General features: G+C 43.4%; 2 protein-coding genes across 5 annotated transcripts; one reads left to right on the forward strand and one right to left on the reverse strand.

Annotated features, from left to right (window-relative positions):
• Positions 1–956: 956 nt before the first annotated feature.
• LOC139333498 (uncharacterized) lies at positions 957–8,460 on the reverse strand. 4 transcript variants are annotated; one of them, XM_070965957.1, is made up of 12 exons: positions 8,377–8,460; positions 7,996–8,084; positions 6,440–6,470; positions 5,286–5,363; positions 5,055–5,194; positions 4,839–4,964; positions 3,806–3,851; positions 3,654–3,719; positions 3,118–3,566; positions 2,923–3,027; positions 2,558–2,657; positions 957–2,395 (listed from the first exon to the last, which is right to left on the reverse strand). In XM_070965957.1, exons 2-12 carry the CDS (start codon positions 8,071–8,073, stop codon positions 2,352–2,354), a joined length of 1,263 nt encoding a protein of 420 aa, XP_070822058.1. In that variant the 5' UTR covers positions 8,074–8,084; positions 8,377–8,460; the 3' UTR covers positions 957–2,351. The 4 variants fall into 4 exon arrangements, with proteins under 4 accessions (XP_070822058.1, XP_070822059.1, XP_070822061.1 ...); XM_070965958.1 differs by having other exon boundaries at positions 2,025–2,395; positions 7,996–8,081; XM_070965960.1 differs by lacking the exon at positions 6,440–6,470 and having other exon boundaries at positions 2,025–2,395; positions 7,996–8,081.
• A 432-nt stretch (positions 8,461–8,892) lies between these two features.
• tex10 (testis expressed 10) lies at positions 8,893–18,904 on the forward strand. Its single transcript, XM_070966471.1, has 16 exons — positions 8,893–9,047; positions 9,453–9,652; positions 9,754–9,941; positions 10,049–10,375; positions 10,472–10,684; positions 10,985–11,237; positions 11,323–11,435; positions 11,740–11,987; positions 12,197–12,332; positions 12,885–13,054; positions 14,115–14,292; positions 15,077–15,299; positions 16,547–16,627; positions 16,767–16,951; positions 17,108–17,318; positions 18,480–18,904. Exons 2-16 carry the CDS (start codon positions 9,470–9,472, stop codon positions 18,591–18,593), a joined length of 2,823 nt encoding a protein of 940 aa, XP_070822572.1. The 5' UTR covers positions 8,893–9,047; positions 9,453–9,469; the 3' UTR covers positions 18,594–18,904.
• Position 18,905: the final 1 nt, after the last annotated feature.

The raw sequence follows: 18,905 nt of genomic DNA on the forward strand, positions 1-18,905 counted from the left end.
CAAAAGCAGCATGGAGGAGCTGGAGCACAAATTAAAGTCATTGTTAAAGGCAAAGAACACCTTCCCGAAACATAACACCTCCAAGAGACCTCAGCCATCTCCAGATGCAAACCTGCCACTCTTGAATGCAGAGCCTCATACTCCCAGTACTTCAAATCTACCGCCTAGTACTGCATCGACACTCGATGGCACCTCGGCAAATCTTCCTCAGCCCATTTATCCCAGTGCTTCAATTGTGCAAGATTCAAATGCAGTTGATCCCAGTATGGCCTTTCTTCTTGGGATTTGTACTGCCCTTCAAGGTCTCCAGTCCAATAAAAGAGAAACCAATGATGCCATGCCAGGAGTTGATTTCCCAAAGACTGAAGTTGTGTCCAATGAGGTGAGGACACCAGAGCAAACGCCGACCTCAGAACCAGGCTACGTCAGGCTCTTTGGTCTGCCAGCCACAGCTACAAAAGAGGACATCTGCCATTTTTTCAAAGGGTTGACAGTTCAGGAAGCCATAGTGAATGTCAAGCTGGGACTTGGTCGTGGCTGCCTTGTGAAGTTTGCAAGTGTGCAGGAAGCATGTGATGCACTTCTCTTCAACCAACAGTCGCTGGGCCTCGTCTGTGTGGAGGTGCGTGGAGCGACTGAGAAGATGTGGACCAGCGCGCTGCAAGAATGTGACCATGCTTTCGGTGTTGAGGAGAGAGCGAGACCCAAGCAGAGCCCTCCTACGGAAACAGCAAACCACAACCTGCCGATTAAGAGGCAGTCTCTCAGCCAGTTTCCATCTGACTCACCAAAAAGGCCACGTGACACAACTACTGCCTTATTACCAACTGTGGAGTACACTGTCATGGTCAGTAATCTCCCCAAAACAATGACAAAGACTGAAATAAAAGAATTGCTTGGATGTCCAAACATTGCACACAAAAATATTTTACATCTGCTTGACAAGGAACGCAACAGAACAGACACAGCCTTTATTATTCTAAACAACACTGTGGATTACAACTATGCAATGAATCTCACTGGTTGCCATGTAGGCTCTGACACCATTGAGGTCTCATCAATCACAAAGAAGATCATGAGGGACATGATGGCCAAAACCCAGTCAAGAAGTCTTGGGCCAGGAAAAGTGAAGAAACCCCATCAAAAGAGAAAAACATTTGGGACATGAGAAGCATCAAGCATGAATGCTGCCCCAGCAGGTCAGACATGCCTGTGTGTCAGGAACCTGCCCACAGATGTTCAGATAAATCAAAGCAGAAGTTTTTTTTTTCACAACTACAGACTTAAGAAGAATAAAATCATATTACTGCCCAATAATGGTGGCAAGGGTATCGACGAGGCCGTGGTTCAGTTTAAATCACAGAGGGTCGCTGCAGAGGCTCAAAGGCTCCACGTTGAGGACTTTCTGGGGACAAAAGTGCTTCTTACCTGCATAAATGCGAAGCAAAGGGAGGACATCTTGGCAAGAAAGGTTTGAAGAAGTGGAAGGTTAATGCTCAAATGCAGACACCGTGCCCGAAGACCAGTTCTGAGATCTTCATTTTTTTTTTCCCGTCATGTTTGTTTTCCAGCTGTAAATCTGCATCAGTTGCATCACTGTTATTGTTTTCATGATGCTCAATCACAGCATTGTATCACATTCCCTCTGTGAACACTGTACATTTTTAAATACAAGTTGTTTGTACAGTATTTTTTGGCCTATTCATTAACCTAAGACTTGCCAGTGAAACGTCCCAGTGACTGACTGTATCCAGCTATATCTGCAATGTTGGAACAGAATCCACTTTGAAACTGCTGGGGTGTGTTTTTTGCTGCAGAAATCAATGAAGGAACTGACCTCAACTACACAGCCAGGAGGAAATATACAAACATGATTTATAGTGTTATCTTGAGATGCTTCAAGTTATTTGATGGTCCACTTAAACTTTACTTGTAAAGGGTCTTAAACACTTCTGGGACTACATCCAGATTGGAGCTTCCCCCATCATAGTCTATGTAGCATAGGAACTGGAAAACATATTCTTAGGACATAGTTTAATTGCAGTCACATTTGGAATGACAGAATTTCACGTTTCAAAACACACAATTTTTTCCTCCGTTGTTTTTAATAGAACTGGGCCGTGGAAAACGAACAATGGTCATATGCTTAAGATTACTTGAAGCTGCTCAAAACATGCATGTAAAACCTAAGTCATAAATCTAAAAAAAGTCAAAAACATTGAAAAAGAAGACTACTAGGTAGCAACAGGAAAATACCTATATCTGAAAACATTTAAACAAAATCAAAGTTTTGGACTGTTCTAATTGATGCACACAGAGATAAGAAGTCACGGTGTCACATCTTGTGATGGTCATTTATAAAACCTGGATGGGCCATCAGAGAAGCTGGATGGACCTACGGAGAGAGAGCACAGAGGTCAGTGCAACTACAACTCACATTTTGACTTCCATGTGTTTTCCAAATATGCCCAACAGTAATTTTTCTTTGGTGTCTTCCAGTCAAAAAATACCATATGACTTTGTACATTGGTTGAGAGGAGACATGGTGCTTATATACCTGAGAGACTACTTGAGTACCGGTTGTTACTGCTTGGCAGTCTGGAGGGTGTAGAGGAGAAGCTTGTGGAGCTCATTGAGAAGCTGTTCAGACTCGAACCCTGAGGAGGAAATGGGGAAGACGGACTGTTCAGAAAGAGACGATGCACATGGTACCAAACACTTTCATTTGTGACTCATGCAAATCTCGGTTTTGCTCACATCAGCTCTTCAAAAGCAGATAATAATAATAAATACATATTTAAATATTTTATTAATTAATGAAGTAGGCTGCGTCACATTTATTGGTTTATCTTTAAAATTTAGTTTTAAATTCAAAATACAAGAATAGGAATTTATTTTTTAATATTAAAACGAGCTCCATACTCTGGACACGCTCCTCAGTCTGTACTCCATCAGCACATCTGTTAGTTTCTGTGTCACCTTCAACACCAGCTGTGCATCACTCTCATTCTCTATCCGGAAAGTATCCTAAAAATACATTTTGAGAAGTTACTGTATGAAAAAAATAACACTGACACTTTACATATCTTGGGGAGGAACCTATTATGAGACACATACCAGGTAAGTGAGTAGTGTATTAGGAAGGCTGCTACTTTCTGGCGCTGCTCCCATCAATCCAGGCCTCTCCAGTGGCTTGTCCATTGGTCTGTCCAAGTTACTCCCCATCTGGCTGCCCCGGTACTCATCAGGATACATTCCACCAGGCTTCTCCTTCAGTAATCCACTCCTTCCATAGCCATCTCTTCCACCACCTGGTCCAAGACCATCTCCAGCAGGATGATGACCCATACCATCCGGAAAGGGTCTATGATCCATACCATCCTGGAAAGGTCTTTGATCCATGCCATCCGTGAAAGGTCTTTGATTCATACCAGAGTCAAGGAAATCCTGCCTGGTTGAAAAGCCTCCAAAGCCGGGTTCTCCATACTCTCCTATGGGATAGTCAGAGAGAGGACCACCCTGGGGAGGAAACGCCCCTGGAAACCTCGGGTCAGAGAACCTGGGACCTGTGAGAGACACATGTTCATACAGTAATTCTATAGAAAAGGGGCATACATCCACACCATTACACAGCTTCAGTAATAAAACCTCACCAAAGGGTGGTCCCTTTAGTCCCATCCCTGGTGCTGGTGGAGGTGTTATTTTAGGAATAGCAGTACCTGTGAGAGAGGAAAGTACATGAAAGACAAGCACAACCAACAGGGAACCCTTTATTACTGAACTAATTGATAGCAGAGTAACTTACGGAGTCCTTTGAAAGCAGATACTTCACAAGGCTCCTTCAGAATCACCTAAAAGTGACAACCATAACAGTAAAATGTCAAATCTACAATAATGATGCATAAAATAAGTAAATCCAACTTTGGACATTTTTAGGAATTGAATATGAGCAGCGTCTCCTCTTCATTTCAATAAGACATGGAGGGTTCAATAAGAAACAAAGAAAAGCTTTATAATATTTCAAAAGCTTTTAATTTGGCTCAAATACCTACAATCACACATTACTGATCAATGGCTTTATAGCATAAATGGCAGAATTCTACCGTTGGCCTTGCAATTGCTTCATCAAATCACTACGCAGTGTTTTGGTGCTTAATAAGACAGACCACTTCACAGACAACACAGTGTTGCTTACTGGAAGTCTGCAGCAGGTACTTTCCAATGTGACACCATTGCCACTGCTGCAGTCAGATGATTGAGAGTCAGTGTGACAACATTTTGCCTTCTTTGTAAGTTATGTCAACAAAACACTAAATTTTATAGTGCTGCTGTGTGTGAACTTTGTGTGTTGATATACACGATGGGAGGAAACTCAAGCTATTGTTGTTGTACTGCCATCTAGTGACTCTTCATACCACTCTAGCACACTTCATACTATATCTTCAAGAATAATCTGAAACTATAAATCACTGCTGTGAGGGCAGAAACCCAATGATTAGTATATTTGCAGTACATTTTAGCACAGTCAAGTAGACTTAATACAACCCAAGTTGGACTTTTGTACAACTTACATACTATTTGAGTGTAATAAATACATAATTAGTTCCAATTTAGCACACTTTAAGTATAATATTTCATTGTCTGGATATAAGCACACTAGTATGCTCAGTATATAATATACTGTATATATATTTAGTATGTTTAAGTGTATTGTTTTCACTTGGGTGGTGTCACCAAAAACATGACAATGAAACGGATGGACAACATGAAAATATTGTGCCTATGGCGCTTCAGAGACCTTTGTGCCCCTGGTGCAGTGATTTGGGCCTGACACTCACCTTGAGTTGTCCCCTCCCCTCTGTCTTCTCCACCTCAGTTGCAGCGTCTTTAATCATCTTCCTTATAACAGGGTCTCTGATGGCTTCTGCCTCTTCATGGGTGACCTTGTCAGGATGGGCCTTTTTCTGTGCACAAGGCAGCGAAATATACAAATAGTACAAATAACTTTGCAGTATTATGCCTTTGAGGCAGACTGAGAAACCAACAATACTCACCAAGTATCTGAGGCTGTGTTTCCAGCCTTTCACATGGGCAAGCATATCATGCTGCAAGCGGGAGACGACGCAGAGTTTGCACTGGTAGTGTGGTGGGACAGATTTACTGGGGCTGCGGAACTCCCACACATACTGAAGACCTGCAGACACATGATGATCATTGTTTATGCACTTATAGGAAAAGAACGATGTTAGGTAGATGTACATGAGGGAAAGGGCCCTTCTGCTTACCAATGATACACTCTGTCACCTCCTTCAACTGTTTGCTGAGAGAGGGCATAGTGTGGATAGATGAGCCTTTGGTGAACACTGGGAAAACACAACAGTGGTTAGCACAAAGCAAATGCTTCAGAATGGTCCACAACTGACAAACAAAAGAGACAAAGAGCTCCATGTCCAACAAACTCAGTCAAGCCACTTTGTTAAAAATTCCTGGGGACAACCCTTTAGTGAAGAGGACACTGAGGTTAAGAAAGTGTGTTGTGTTCTTAACACTACCTGCAGTGTCTAATGGCCAATGGACTGCATTATGTCTACATTAATTAAACAACCGCAAAAAACCCAAACTCCTCATGTGTGCTTTTGAAGCATGGGGGAAGAACAGGAACAGCAGTTCTTGGCTAAACCCCATTCAGGCCCGAACTGGGCTGCAGGGCACCAGCTCCAGTGACGTGTTGCTTCTCACTGTGCCCAAACACAGAAGTAGCACACTTCTGTGTCGCACTAATGAAGCAGTCCAAGTGCAAACGCACAATAAAATCCCTGCATAATTTAAAATACTCTAGTAAGCAGGTGGGGTTTACTCGGATTAAGAAATAATACAACACAAAAAAAAACTCAAGCCAGCGTAGCACAGGCTACTGAATAAAAAATGAATACTGCGTTCAGCAGTGTTAAAAATATATTATGGAGAGAAAAAAAAACAGTTTATACAACCATCCCAGCACAAAAAGTGCATTAAATCTTCATCAGCAACCATTGCAGATGCACAGTTGTATCACTGTATGTCTCGCGGTTTTGAGACCATATGTTGGTATCACTAAGGGCTAATGGAGCTTATGCTGCTGGTCTTCAATATAGCAACATCTTAGGAGAATGGGTTGACATTTCTAAAAATGTTTCACATATTTTTAATGGAATTTTAATTTCTAGATAGAAAACTTGTGGCGAGATACTGGAACATGTTTTGCATGTTCTTCAGTGGAAAACACGGATCTCGAAAGACCAAAACCAAAGGTGGCACCACAACAGCCCGATCTCTGAGAGTGTGAGTCTAAGCTCAAAGAGTGGTGAACACACTACCACTCGTGACATGAAGCAGGGAAGTCAAGATCTCATGCTTCAACTCTCAGCACTGGCAGTGGTACCATGTACAAATGACTTACCTATATCAGCAGAATGCTGCAGCTGCTTTCTCTGTCAAAGGAGGGAATAAACCCACATGAAGGAGAGAGACACATACAGGCATTAGTGACAGGATGACACTTAGCAGAGGACTGAACTCCTCGTCCATGTCCGCCACATTATATATGCCATAGAGCATTCCTCATTCTCCATGACCCCCTGCATCAAGCAGCCACAGTCACAGAGACAACTGTATAGATGGAGTCTGGTAACTAGTCGACGTTCTCATTAAATGAGAACGTAGAACAGCAACAGTTCATTATTTGTTTGATTGGGAAGAAAGAGAAAGAGTTGACACACTGAATGAAGGCTAAAACACAAAAGTTCCATACACAAACAAGTCTACACGGCCCACATTTAAGGACACTGAGGTCAAGACCTCAGTATTTTCCCAGCAGAATGGAAGTGAGATGTTACACCAAGTCTGTGCCCTTCTGCCACTGTGTACTGTGCCTCACACTCAGCATGGTGTGTTTGGGAGCCCTCAGTTTAAGTTTGACAGATGTAAACAGTATTCACAAAAGATGTGACGACTAAACACTGACCCCCTCTTCAAGGAAGGGCAAAGTGGTGAGTGATATGTTGGAATTATATAAACATACGGATATAAGTTCTGCTATATTTTGTACCCTGAAAGTAGCAACTTGGGCTGAGGACAACTGTCAAACAAGAAAACAAGCTCCCAAACATACCATTTCTATAAAGCCTTGTAATACACAAGCGAAAGAGTCAGTCGAAAGAAACAATGAGCCATTCACAAGGGACATTCAAAATGCTGCATGTAGCTCATAAAGGTAAAATATCTTTATATATATATATATATGATTTATGAATTCAAGTTTATTTGTGGGATTTCTTGCATTGAACTTCATTAGTGTGGAGTAATCACTGCAGTCTGATTTGCAGCTGATTGGGATAATATGTGACAATGCTACTAACTGCTTTTACAGCAAACATCTTGAGAGGATCTCTCCAGGAGCCCTGCTCAAACATCAGGCCTTTTAGTTTTGCGTGTGACAGCACTGACAGGTAAAAACAGCACTTGCCATTGGATGTTGGTTCAGAGAACCAAGGTCGCATCACAGACAAAACTGTCAAAAATGTCAAATCTGAGAGGAAGTGAGAAGTTGAAGCAGTTTCAGCATATTGAAGATATGTTTGCACTGTGAAGCCGACAAGCTGGACAACACTGGTAGAAATTCCTTTAAAACCACAATAGTGACAACAGGCCACAGATGTGAGGCCCAGGCCAGTGAGCAGGGTCCTAAAAACCAGAATACAAACACAACCATGCCTGAGAGCACAGAGACTAGCACCAAGTCCACCTGGACTGCTGCCGCCTGCCTCTCCATCAGGCTTCACAACAGCCAGTGTACAAACTCGTTGATAAGGAAAAGGGGCATCACATGCGTCCTTCATGAACGATCAGGACCATACATGTGAGGTAATACGAGTGTAACTGAGTGAATTGTGATGTTTTTAGTAGTACAGTTTATATTTTGTCCAATGTGGTGCTGACGTACAGCCTAATACTTACCTTGGCATTTCTCTTCTTATTCGGCTGCGACCCATTACTTTTCAGTGGGGACAGGCTGCCTGAAGCCTGAGCCTCCATTTCCTCAGCTTCTTCGCAGTTGGACAAAGAAGAAGATCCCATTAAAAACTATTCACATGCCAAGTAATTCCCCTTAATGTCAGAAACACGCTCTCGTTAGTGATTAACGTAACGATTCATGATCTATGTGGATTAGCAGATTCGTTTTACTTGTGGTGTTTCGTCTGGGGCCCTGACGAGCCTTACGTTAGACCAGTTTTTAACAATATTACGGTAGCTGTGAAACATAGCTATCAAGTCGAGATGCAAAATGCCATATCTATGTACATTAGATAAACCTTAATATAATTTTACCAAGCTTACCCGACAAATTTTAATGCAAACTGCGGGTTCCCACAAGTACCAGGTCGAGAGGAAACCGATGCCGACGGCCGCTTTGGGGAGACTAGGGAGCAGTGCTTTTGCCCGTTTAAAAAAGGCGAAATTTAATAATTTTTAATCTCTGTGCTTTACAACAAAACTGACTATCTCTCACAATACAAACACGTGAAATCAGTCACATCCATTGCCAGGCATTAGAAGGAGGGAAGTTAGTTAATATTTCTAAGGCACTTGTGCGGCCAACTATGCGGTACGTTCGTTTTGTACACATGGGCTTACCGATTTACCTGTCTGGGACAAAATTGAACAAGGTATTGAAAATGTTACTATTTCCCCGGCTACTTGGGGCCGTTTTTTGTATTTAACTCTTTTTAATAACAAGTGTGCACATAGACATCTTGAAAAAAGCTTCCGTGGGTTCTTAGCCAAATAGGTTTTCAAATTGTAAACCCCGCAGCCGTTGAGCTCAATACATCTAACGAGGTTTTGGAAACATGTACACAGAGAGCAAGAGGACCCCAGACACCAGCACGAGATTACAGAATGTAATATTTTGTAATTGATCATTTTTAGCAGTGGGCTACCTTTTACGCTAGACATTGAATGTTTGATGCCGAATAAACCTCTGAAGAACCTCAAGACTTTTTAGTGTGGTAAGTAAAATAAAGAACTAGCATGCGTGATGCTGAACCTCTGCGAGATAGTTAGCTACAAGCTATCTAACTTAGCTTACGCTAATGTACGTGCAGCTCTCGTGTTGTCAGAATCAGAATCAGAAGATCAGAATCAGAAAAAGCTTTATTGCCAAGTACGATTTTACACGTACGAGGAATTTGCTTCGGTGAGCAAATGAGGTACCCCTCTCATGATTTCAAATGCATGTCAAATCTGACTATTCGGGTCAAAAATGTGAGCAATTTTATAGTTTTTCAGCAAAACCTATGTTTTCAGTGCTTCCGCCGCCCAGTCCAAACATATGCCAGTGGTCAGTATGGTTCTTGAAAACAATACACTCGTTCAATCCCTCATCTCACCTGCATATGTGGTAACACCGACAGCAATATAGACTGCAGAAATGAAGGCCAAGAAGAAGAAGAGACAGGATGACTTCCAGAAGGTCAAGTTAAAGGTGGGAAAGATGAAGCCTAAAGCTGATAATGCCACCAACATCAACTTCCGCTCAAGGGGAATCCATCTATCTGAGCAGCTGAAGAGGGACACAAGCGGCCCGACCACACACAGACAGCTTGGTATCAATGTAAGCTCTTCATCTGTGTTTCACACGATCAGCAAATTCGCCAGCATTTTTGGAATACTACAGTTTGTCCCCTTTGTCTCCCTTTCCTCCTACTTCACCAGGACCTCATGTCTCAGCTCCACCATTACAATGCCAATGTGAAACACAGTGCCTTGTTGGGTTTGAGAGAGTTGCTGTCCCTTAACCCCTCGCTGTTAGAGCAGCATCTCTCTCGCTTTCTGTCTGAAGTGGCAGCTGTTTTCACAGACAAGGATGGCAACGTTCGTGTGGCAGCTACCCGCGTGTTCAAGTCAGTGAAACAACAGTGATATAGAAATACAACATACAGTAAAAAGAACAGTCAGATTTTGTTTCTCTGTCAAATAACATGGGCTAAAACCATCTTGCTGCTTCCAGGTTCATTGCACAGTCTGTGCCTGCAGAACGAGTGGCTCCATTTTTCCCCCTCCTCTGTGCCCACCTGTCTTGTGCCATGACCCACATTGAAACAGGCATCCAGGAGGATGCCATGAAGGTCCTTGATGTGTTGCTAGAGCACTACCCTGCTCTGCTGGCAGCACGGCCTGCAGTGCTCCTCACTAATTTCCTGGAGTTGATCTCTCACAGACAAAACAGTGCAGGAGCTAAAAAGGCCCAGGATGCTATGAGTCGGACCTGGGCACTGTCCATCAACCCTAGCAGGGCTGTGACTAGTCAGCAGTGGCGCCTCTCTGTGCTCCTCAGGTATGGATGCCAAGTGTACACAGATTCTGAAGAAATTAGACAAATCATCGATAATTTTAGCTGCTAACCCTTTTGTTTTATGTCACTGTACGTCAGGCTTGGGCGCTTTCTGCAGGCAGTAGTTGAGGAAAGACCAGTGGAGAAAGGTGATATTTTTGTCCCAGCTGATGGAGTGTTTGGCTCCAGGGGAGAGGGCAGGGTCACACCTCTGTTTGTCAGCTGGGAAGAGCTCACCTACAACAAGATCAAAGTTAAGATGTATGAGAATTCTGGGGCCAAACCAAGTCCACGCTCCACTTTCACACTCCGGTACGATACCAAAAACACAGTTTATCTTGTTTTGGTTGGATTTAAACAATAGTATTTTGTGTCTAAGATAAGATAAGATAAGATAAGATAAGATAAGATATTCCTTTATTAGTCCCACATTGGGGAAATTTCCAGTATTACAGCAGCAAAGTGGATAGCAAAAAAATAGAGGCCATCAGTAAAAAAAAAAGCAAATAGTAAACAAGCAATATAAACAAGGAATATTGATATAATATAATATAATATAATATGATATAATATAATATAACACACTCTTTGCTTTAATCTCTCATTGTGTAGACCGGAGGTGGACCCTGGACTTGCTGTGGGTGAGGGTCTGGACTCAGCTGAGGCTGTTCAGAGCTTTGCAGCCACACTTGTGCCTCTTCTGCTAGAAGTGTGGGTAGAAGCCAGTGCTGGTGATTCTCCCTGGAACAACACTGATGGCACTCACCTGCTCACTCCAGATGCCATGTCAGTAATGTTCCAGGTGTTGTCTATTCTGCAGCTGCTGAGAAAACTGGCACCGCAGCATGATCACCGGGATGCCCTGGTGAGATGAGGAGTGCAAAAGTATCAGTCAGTAGTTTTTTGTACAAGAAAAGGTTTTGCTAAAAATGAGTTTTGTCTTTGTTTAGGATGCATGGTTTCATAAAGAATACCTGGGAGATTTCAAGCAGCACTTCATGAAAAACTTTCCCTATGGTACCTTGGACACACCTAAACATAGAAAGAAGGTTGATCTCAAAAGGTAAGGGATATTAGTGTTAACATGTCAAGCAAGCATTCTTTCTTCCCCTGTTTAGATCCATGTTTAGATTAGATTAATGTGAAGTTAAACATTGTCATCGAGATTATCTGAGAGGTGAATAAGATAAAGGAACTTAAAAGGTTGTGGCATTTTTATGTGGCATATTTTTGATCATATGCCACAACTCTGCGCACTTAACCATTTAAATGACATTTTAAATTTTTTGAATCATCGCTGTGGTGACCTACTGTCATGAAGGCTTAATCTAGGTGCAACTATTGTAATCCTGCCACTTGTCCTTTAGGAGTAAGCAGACTGCAGCTGTCCCAGGACTGACAGTAGAGCCTCTGGTCCTGAATATCACACTTTGTCAGGTCATGGTGTCCCTCAGCCAGAGGCAAGGACTCAGCCGAGAGACGGATGGAGACTGGCTGATGCCTCTGAGGGCATTTGTCCGGGACACTCTGCGCAGCGGAGTGAAGCTGAGCTACAGGCAGCTCCACATGCTGCTTGGCACTGTGTGGAAGATGGTGCTCACACAGAGGAGCAAAAGTAAGCATGTGTGGTGCATCTGCGAAAGTGTGTGATTTTTTTTTTTTAATAAGCACAAAAGCAAATTGAAGGGATACAAGTGTTTACTTCAGTGGTTTATGACAAGATTCTGAGTTGGTACCTAGCTACTAGTTTGTAAACTAGAAGACATTTTTTTAAGTTCAGTCATTTTAACATTAATATCTGTATGTATGTTTGTATTTGTGCAGCAGTGACAGATGACCTGTTGTCAGCAGTTTATATCTACTATAAGCAGAGGAACCTGACACTGCAGGCAAGATCTCTGCTGCTGTCTTTCTACAGCAAGCTCTACCTGCAGGAGCAAGGACACACACACATAGCGAGGTAACTTCGGTCAATCAGGATTTTCAAACTACAGAATTACAGTTTTGTTTCCTGTAAACAGATAAATGATGGAACCATAACCACAGCAGTAAGCCCATATTCTCCTGCACCTGTTTTGAATGTGAAATGAGACTTTTCTGAATTAAAAGGGTTTATGATGATCATGTGTTTTAGAGTCTTAAAATGATGTCTTACTATTACAAGCTAATTTTATTCAGCACTGTGTGCCCCCTGAAAACTAATAACTTTGTGTCAATGAAGTGGATGGCAAATGATTTGAAGCACAGTGTTCTAATCTTCCTAATTTATGATCTAGGCCGATAAGGATACAAAATAAAACTGATTTACATGTTTGCTTAGATGCTACAGTTGGTCCATTGAGGACTAAAACCTACCACTGAGCCTTTACATCCAGACACATCAGTCCTTGCTGGAACTCTGGCTGCATTTTGTTCACATGCACTTCTGCATGTTGTCTGTCTGTCTGTCTGTCTGTCTGTCTGTCTGTCTGTCTGTCTGTCTGTCTGTCTGTCTGTCTGTGTCCATCTCAAGGAGCAAGGTGTTGTGTCGCTGGTTGGCATCTCTTCCTGGGCAGTTGTCCCAGCTGGGCCACCGTAACCCTGCTCTGTCTGCACAACTCATCCTGTCCATCCAGGCTGCGGCGTCTCGAGGACACAAAGACCTGCTCAGCAGTCTGCAGACACACGCCTGCAAACTCTACGGTACACACACACACTTAATCATCATAGAGGTTGGTGCAGCTTGCCACAGAAACGTCTGTTTTTGTGACATCACGTATAATTATTCATGTTACATATAATTTTCAGACTTAAATCACAGCTAGGCCTGAAAATCAAATCATCGCCAACTCATGTAAGACAGAAAACTGCTATGGCACTGGCTGTTGTGGCATGAAACCTGTTGCGCCGTTGGACACACCCCAGTCAGCGATGCCCCATCAGGTATTTTCCATCACCTGGCAAGTACCCGATGTGGCAACATTGATTAGGGTGTGGTCAGAGGTGAGCTGCTGTAGCAGTCTTGAGGATGAGGGGTTAGCTTTGCTCTTTATGTGGCTTATTAAATACAGTTCCAAAGTGCACTGAAAGAAAGCCCTCTGTGTAGATGTTTCTTATTTCCAGTACTGAATGAATGAAAAATAAATGTATTCATACATGTGAAAAATACAAAATCATTTTCATATGTATAAACAGTCCAGTACCATAGAGAATGCAGCAACTATGGTCAGAAAGAGAAAAATGTTAGTAAGACTGGACAATTGTGAGTTACACCATAGCTTCCATAGGGGGCGGTGTAACTCCATGTGTCCCCACTTCAGACAACTTTGTAAAACTGATCTACAACCAGAGGCTGAAAACAGTAATAAGACCATATCCACTGCTCTGAGGATGGTCAGATAGTTAGGCTGGTGTGTTACAGAGGGGGCCTGGAGAGTGGGGGTGGGGTCAGCCAACGTTCGAATAGAAACTGCCGCAGAGCCAGCAATTCACCATCACAAGACGCCTTTTGTCTGGGGGCTTCTGACATCAGCATGTGCGTCAGAGACAGAGAGAACACCACGCACACACACATTATCTGAGCCCTCACTGTAGTGGCTATGCCTGTCTGTCTGTCTTCCTCTTTTTTACTAGTCCAAACATAGCCTGGCTTTCCTGGTATCACTTTAATTTTCTTGATAGAGCTTCATGTTACATCCCCAGAGGGCGCAGCGCATTGCTGTCTCCATGTAATTACATGTGAAGTGTGTGTGTCTGTGTGAAGATCCAGAGGAAGGAGTTGTGGTGCTCCTACCAGCAGAGTCCCAGCAACGGATGGTGCAGCTGCTCTACTTCCTACCCAAGATGCCCCAGCCTCTTCTGGCCAGTCTGAGCTGCTGCTGCACTGCTGGACGGATCTCTGCCAGCCTCGCTGCCTCCCTGATTCGTATTGTATACTTTAGGTGAGCTTGAAAACCCCTGTACACGGAGGCCACATGAACTCAATTTACTGGTGTGTAACAAGAGATTTTCACTCTCACTCTCCTCTGCCACCATCAGATGGCAGTATTACGCTTTCACATGCTTTCATACGCTTTTTTTTGACTCCCTGACATTTAATCTGGTGTATTTGATATTGAAGTTACTGCTGACAATAAAAGATGTTTTTTATATTCTGAAACACACCCACAACTTACCTTTCCATGTAATGGTGTGTGTGTCCATGTGCGTTTGTGTGTCTGACCTTTTGTTTGTGTCAGTGGGGCAGTGTTATACAAATTTTGAGCGGAGGGAGTGCTGAGTTCATATGGGATAAGATGTGTGTGCGTAATGGGTTTGATACAAAGAGCTCTTTGGGAGGCAGGAATGCAGAGTCGTCATGGAGTATTGTGAAGACAGTTCTGTCTACATGTGACTCTCGGGCTTCACAAAACACACTTGCTATTCACTCACATTTCCTACTGTTACATATCCATCCTCCCCTTAAGACAAGACATAACTGCCTGTCTGTGCAGCACTAACCGCAACACTGTCTCATATGAAACACAGCATCGTTATTGATTCCAAGAGAGAATAATAAGGAGAAGCAAGCAGAAAAATTAAGTGAAAAAGCAAAAAAAAAAAGTGTAAAATTTTGAGAAGTTGCATAAACTACAAGCAGTAAAACGGTTCTATACCCAGCTTTCCAGCTTTGTGTTTACCACAGAATTTTGTGTTGATAATTGTTCAACGCGTTCACTGATCCAGGTCATCTCTGAGTGGCTGGCCGGTTGGGAGCCAGAACTCGGCTCTGCAGGACGTGGACTACATCACCTTCCTGTTCTCCACCCTGACGGGCTTCTCGTCCAAAAGGCTCGCCCTCCTGCAGGAGGCCGGCGATGAGAGCGTCCTGCCTCCCTCCCCTCTGTCACCCCTCAGCCTCTACCCCACCCTGCTGGAGCACTTCACACACCACTGGGATGTTGTTGAGGTGCGTTCACTGCACACTGTCTTTCCTCCAAAGCAACACTGCCACTAATCAGAAAGATGTGAAAATGAATTTAGAGGAACCAGGGACTAGGAGGTGAAGAAAAGATATTGTTTGGAAAATTGAAAAATGTTGATATTCTGGACACAGTTGTGGTCTTTCAGCCCCCTCCTGGTTCCTCTCTGTCTTTCATATAGAGCTCAGAGCGTGGAAGCTTTATCGTAGCTTTGCGGCTGAGAGGGGAACCTTTATCGCGTTGCGCAGGTTGGAGATGCGTGGTTATCGGGCATAGCGGATATGCACAAATGCTAATGAGAGCCCATGGCATGATGGGAGTGTGACATTTCTGCACAGAAATTACAGTTAACATAACTATGCCTTGGGGCAAGTGTGTGTGAGTGTGCTAGCAAGTGGGGGGCTTATAATCACTAATTCAGCTCCTCAATTAAGCCCTCAGATCCTGCCTCTCTCATCTGCCTGTCTGAGTCAATCACAGGCAAATGGCGGGAAGGAGGAGGGAAGGGACACGTAGTGGTGGTGGGGGGGGGCATTAAGGGACGGACTGTGTCAACAATGGTTGGACTAATGAGACGGGATTGTTTTTAATGATGGCGAGAATGCCAACAGGTGCACCATTCTGACACACACTGGCTCGCCCTCACTCCTGCGCTTCAGCACACACGCACCTCAATTTGATAAAAGCTAATGAGAAATTTGATTTGGATTTGAAGTTAATGAGGAAAAACTGAGCCTTAGTTTTCACTTTTGAAAAGTTTGTGGTGGCTTCCTAGGCCTGAAACTAATTTCATCTCCATCCTAGCAAGAATGAGATTTCTATGCTGTTTGAGCGACTCTTTTCTTTGGTAAGGGCACAATGAAGGCCTCGCATCACCCAGACAGGACTGTTGAAATGCTCCGTTATGCTTTCTTTTGCTCAAATGTTCTGTTTATATACAGCAGTGATGTGTTGTGTCTGATAAATACAGTTGTTTGAGACAGAAGTTTCCCTTAAATTGCTCCTTAAATGTTTTATCATCATTGTTGTTTCATTTCACCATCCTGCCATTGTTTACATCATAAAAAGTGTTTGTATGAAGAAATGTGTCAGCTCGCATTATCGGACGTGACACTTCTGGGGTGGAAAGCTTTAGGAAACAGGAGTTTGCGTCAATGTCGCAGTTACTCCATGGCAGTATATAAAATTAGCCCCTGAAAATAATTTTTTGCTTTTTTAACCCTTTCATTCACAGGAAGTCTGCCACCGTCTGGAAAGTCTGGGTTCAAAGTCTCAGTGCTATGACATCCTACAGACTGGCATCTCCAAATACCTGGTAAGAAACTCTTTCCTTTAAGCGGGAAAATTGAGGATTTCTTGATTGTAGTTGGTTTAGTGCTCCTTGCTCTTCCTTCATACTGTTGTCTTCATCTGAATACATGCACTGACGTTCACATTATGTGTGTGTGTCTCAGACCAAATTAGGTGTGGTGCCTGACAGTCTGGCGGCCGTGCTGCTCAAAGCTGTATCCAGATTACTGGACCTGTCCGTCTTGCCCATTGAGTCCGTGTTGCGCTTCTTGTCTCAGTGCTGCCTCAGCCTGCTGGCTCTGCTCATCACCCTGCAGCCGGAGGTACCTGCCGAAACCAACCACAAAAGGTGTGTGGAATCTCTACAGTGCTTCACTGATCTGTGCTTGAGAATGATCTCCTGTTGACAAGATATCTTGCCCTCAAAGGTAGCAGTTTGCTCTCTCATCGGGTGAAGAAGATCTCCAACAATTGGGTTTAGAACAGCTTTCTGTCACATTTGCAGGGAGGCTATATGGGGTGCTTGCGTGTCAGCGCTGAGCACCGTTCCACGCCTGTTGCGGACGGTTCTGCAGTTGTTTCGTGTTGGAGATCTGAACGAGGAGGAGCTGCCCCAGCTCGGACAGATCCTGTCAATGCTGCTCCAGCACACGCCGCTCCACAACCAGCTGCTGGCCAATGCTGGTCTGCTGCAAGAGATCATACAACACCTCACGGTAAACACGGCTCACATGAAATTAACAGGCATGGATTTTAAGGCGTTTGTACAGTTTGGATGGAGAGATTAAAAGTTTATTCTGGTATTTTTTAAATCTATTTTTATATATTATGGGGTCTAAGTGACTACTAATCTTGCGAGGACACGTGAGCGCACCCGACCACTGAAAACTCCAGCTGGAGGGGGATGTACTGGGACATGGGTGGTGCTTGGTTTGGCTGATCCTTTTTCCAACTTGACAGCTGGGTCGCAAACTTCCTCATATTACAGCAACAGTTACATACAACAGTACGGCAAAATACGGTTGTGAAAACATTTTAGGTGAGAAATAGGCAATGCAATAACACAGTCTTGACATTGTGATCATATTTTATCTGGACTGCCTAGTTTGACAGTTTGATCTCATCTTCGCAAACTCGATGCATGAACGGACTCATTTGCATAATGTTGAGGACGAGTTGTGACTATGCAAATTCAGATATGGCAACGGGTCCGTCAACTCACGTGCCATTTCCATCATGCACTGCGGATCTCCGGCCCTCCAAAGAAAATGAATAGGATGTGTCAGACGGACACAGTGTGTCTGCACCTTCAGCTGGTGAAACAGGCAGCAATGGCTGCAATGTATATGTACAGGTACTTGTTTTTATCACCAGCAGGTTCAAATCTTTCCTCCAGGTGTCTGACAACATTATGGAAAGTATCCCTACAGAGATAGATTGTTTCTGACAGCTCTTGCCGATGGAGAGTTGAAGCCATTATCGCTTTATATTGTTTGACTGTGTTTTAAAGGGTTAGTTTAAAACACAAAAGTCACACAATAACACAATCAAGCGCTTTTGAACAGAGCGATAACTGCCTCAACTTCCTCATCGGAAAGGTCTGCCTGTTGGCATGTTGTCAGACACTTAGAATAACAATCTGAGCCTATCGGTGGAAAAACAAGCGCTTTTAGTGGACGTATTCTGATGGCTGCATTTATCATCATCATTGCAGCCTGATGAAACAGGCTGGACAATTTCCAAAACCTTTGGTATGTATTAGTCTTTTAAATTAAAAAATAGAGCCCAGGTTTAAAAATACCAGCACCATCCTTGAAGTATGTGAACCTCTGACGGAGGCTGTTCACCTGATTTCTCTCTGCACGTGTCTATTTCAGAGGTATTCTCGGGGCGCAACCAGGGAGCAGTGGTTGACAGACCTGCTGTACTGTTACAGTGTGACGGTGGCTCACAGCTCCTCCGCTCGACGTGGAAACCTGGGCCTTTACTGAGCGACGCACCCACCAGACAGACCTGCTGTGTTCGTCCCTTCACCCTCTCAAACATCTTACGGCTACTTTAGTGTTTGGTTTGTAGTGATGAGTAAATACAACAAAAATTCCAGACAGGAATACAGCGGAGAAGTGTTTTTTTTATTATTGTAAGTGACAATGAATACTCCACATTCTTGTTTAGGAGCTCCAGTTTTTCCTCTGTTTCATAAGCTGCCTTTTTAATGCTTCATTGGTAGCGTGGTATCGTTGTTGCTGGCCAACGTTCAGTTGGCCAGTGCTTCTTTTGGGAACATGCAGACTTTTGATTTA

This window comes from Chaetodon trifascialis, chromosome 7 (assembly GCF_039877785.1).
Source record: "Chaetodon trifascialis isolate fChaTrf1 chromosome 7, fChaTrf1.hap1, whole genome shotgun sequence".
NCBI classification, from domain to species: domain Eukaryota; kingdom Metazoa; phylum Chordata; class Actinopteri; order Chaetodontiformes; family Chaetodontidae; genus Chaetodon; species Chaetodon trifascialis.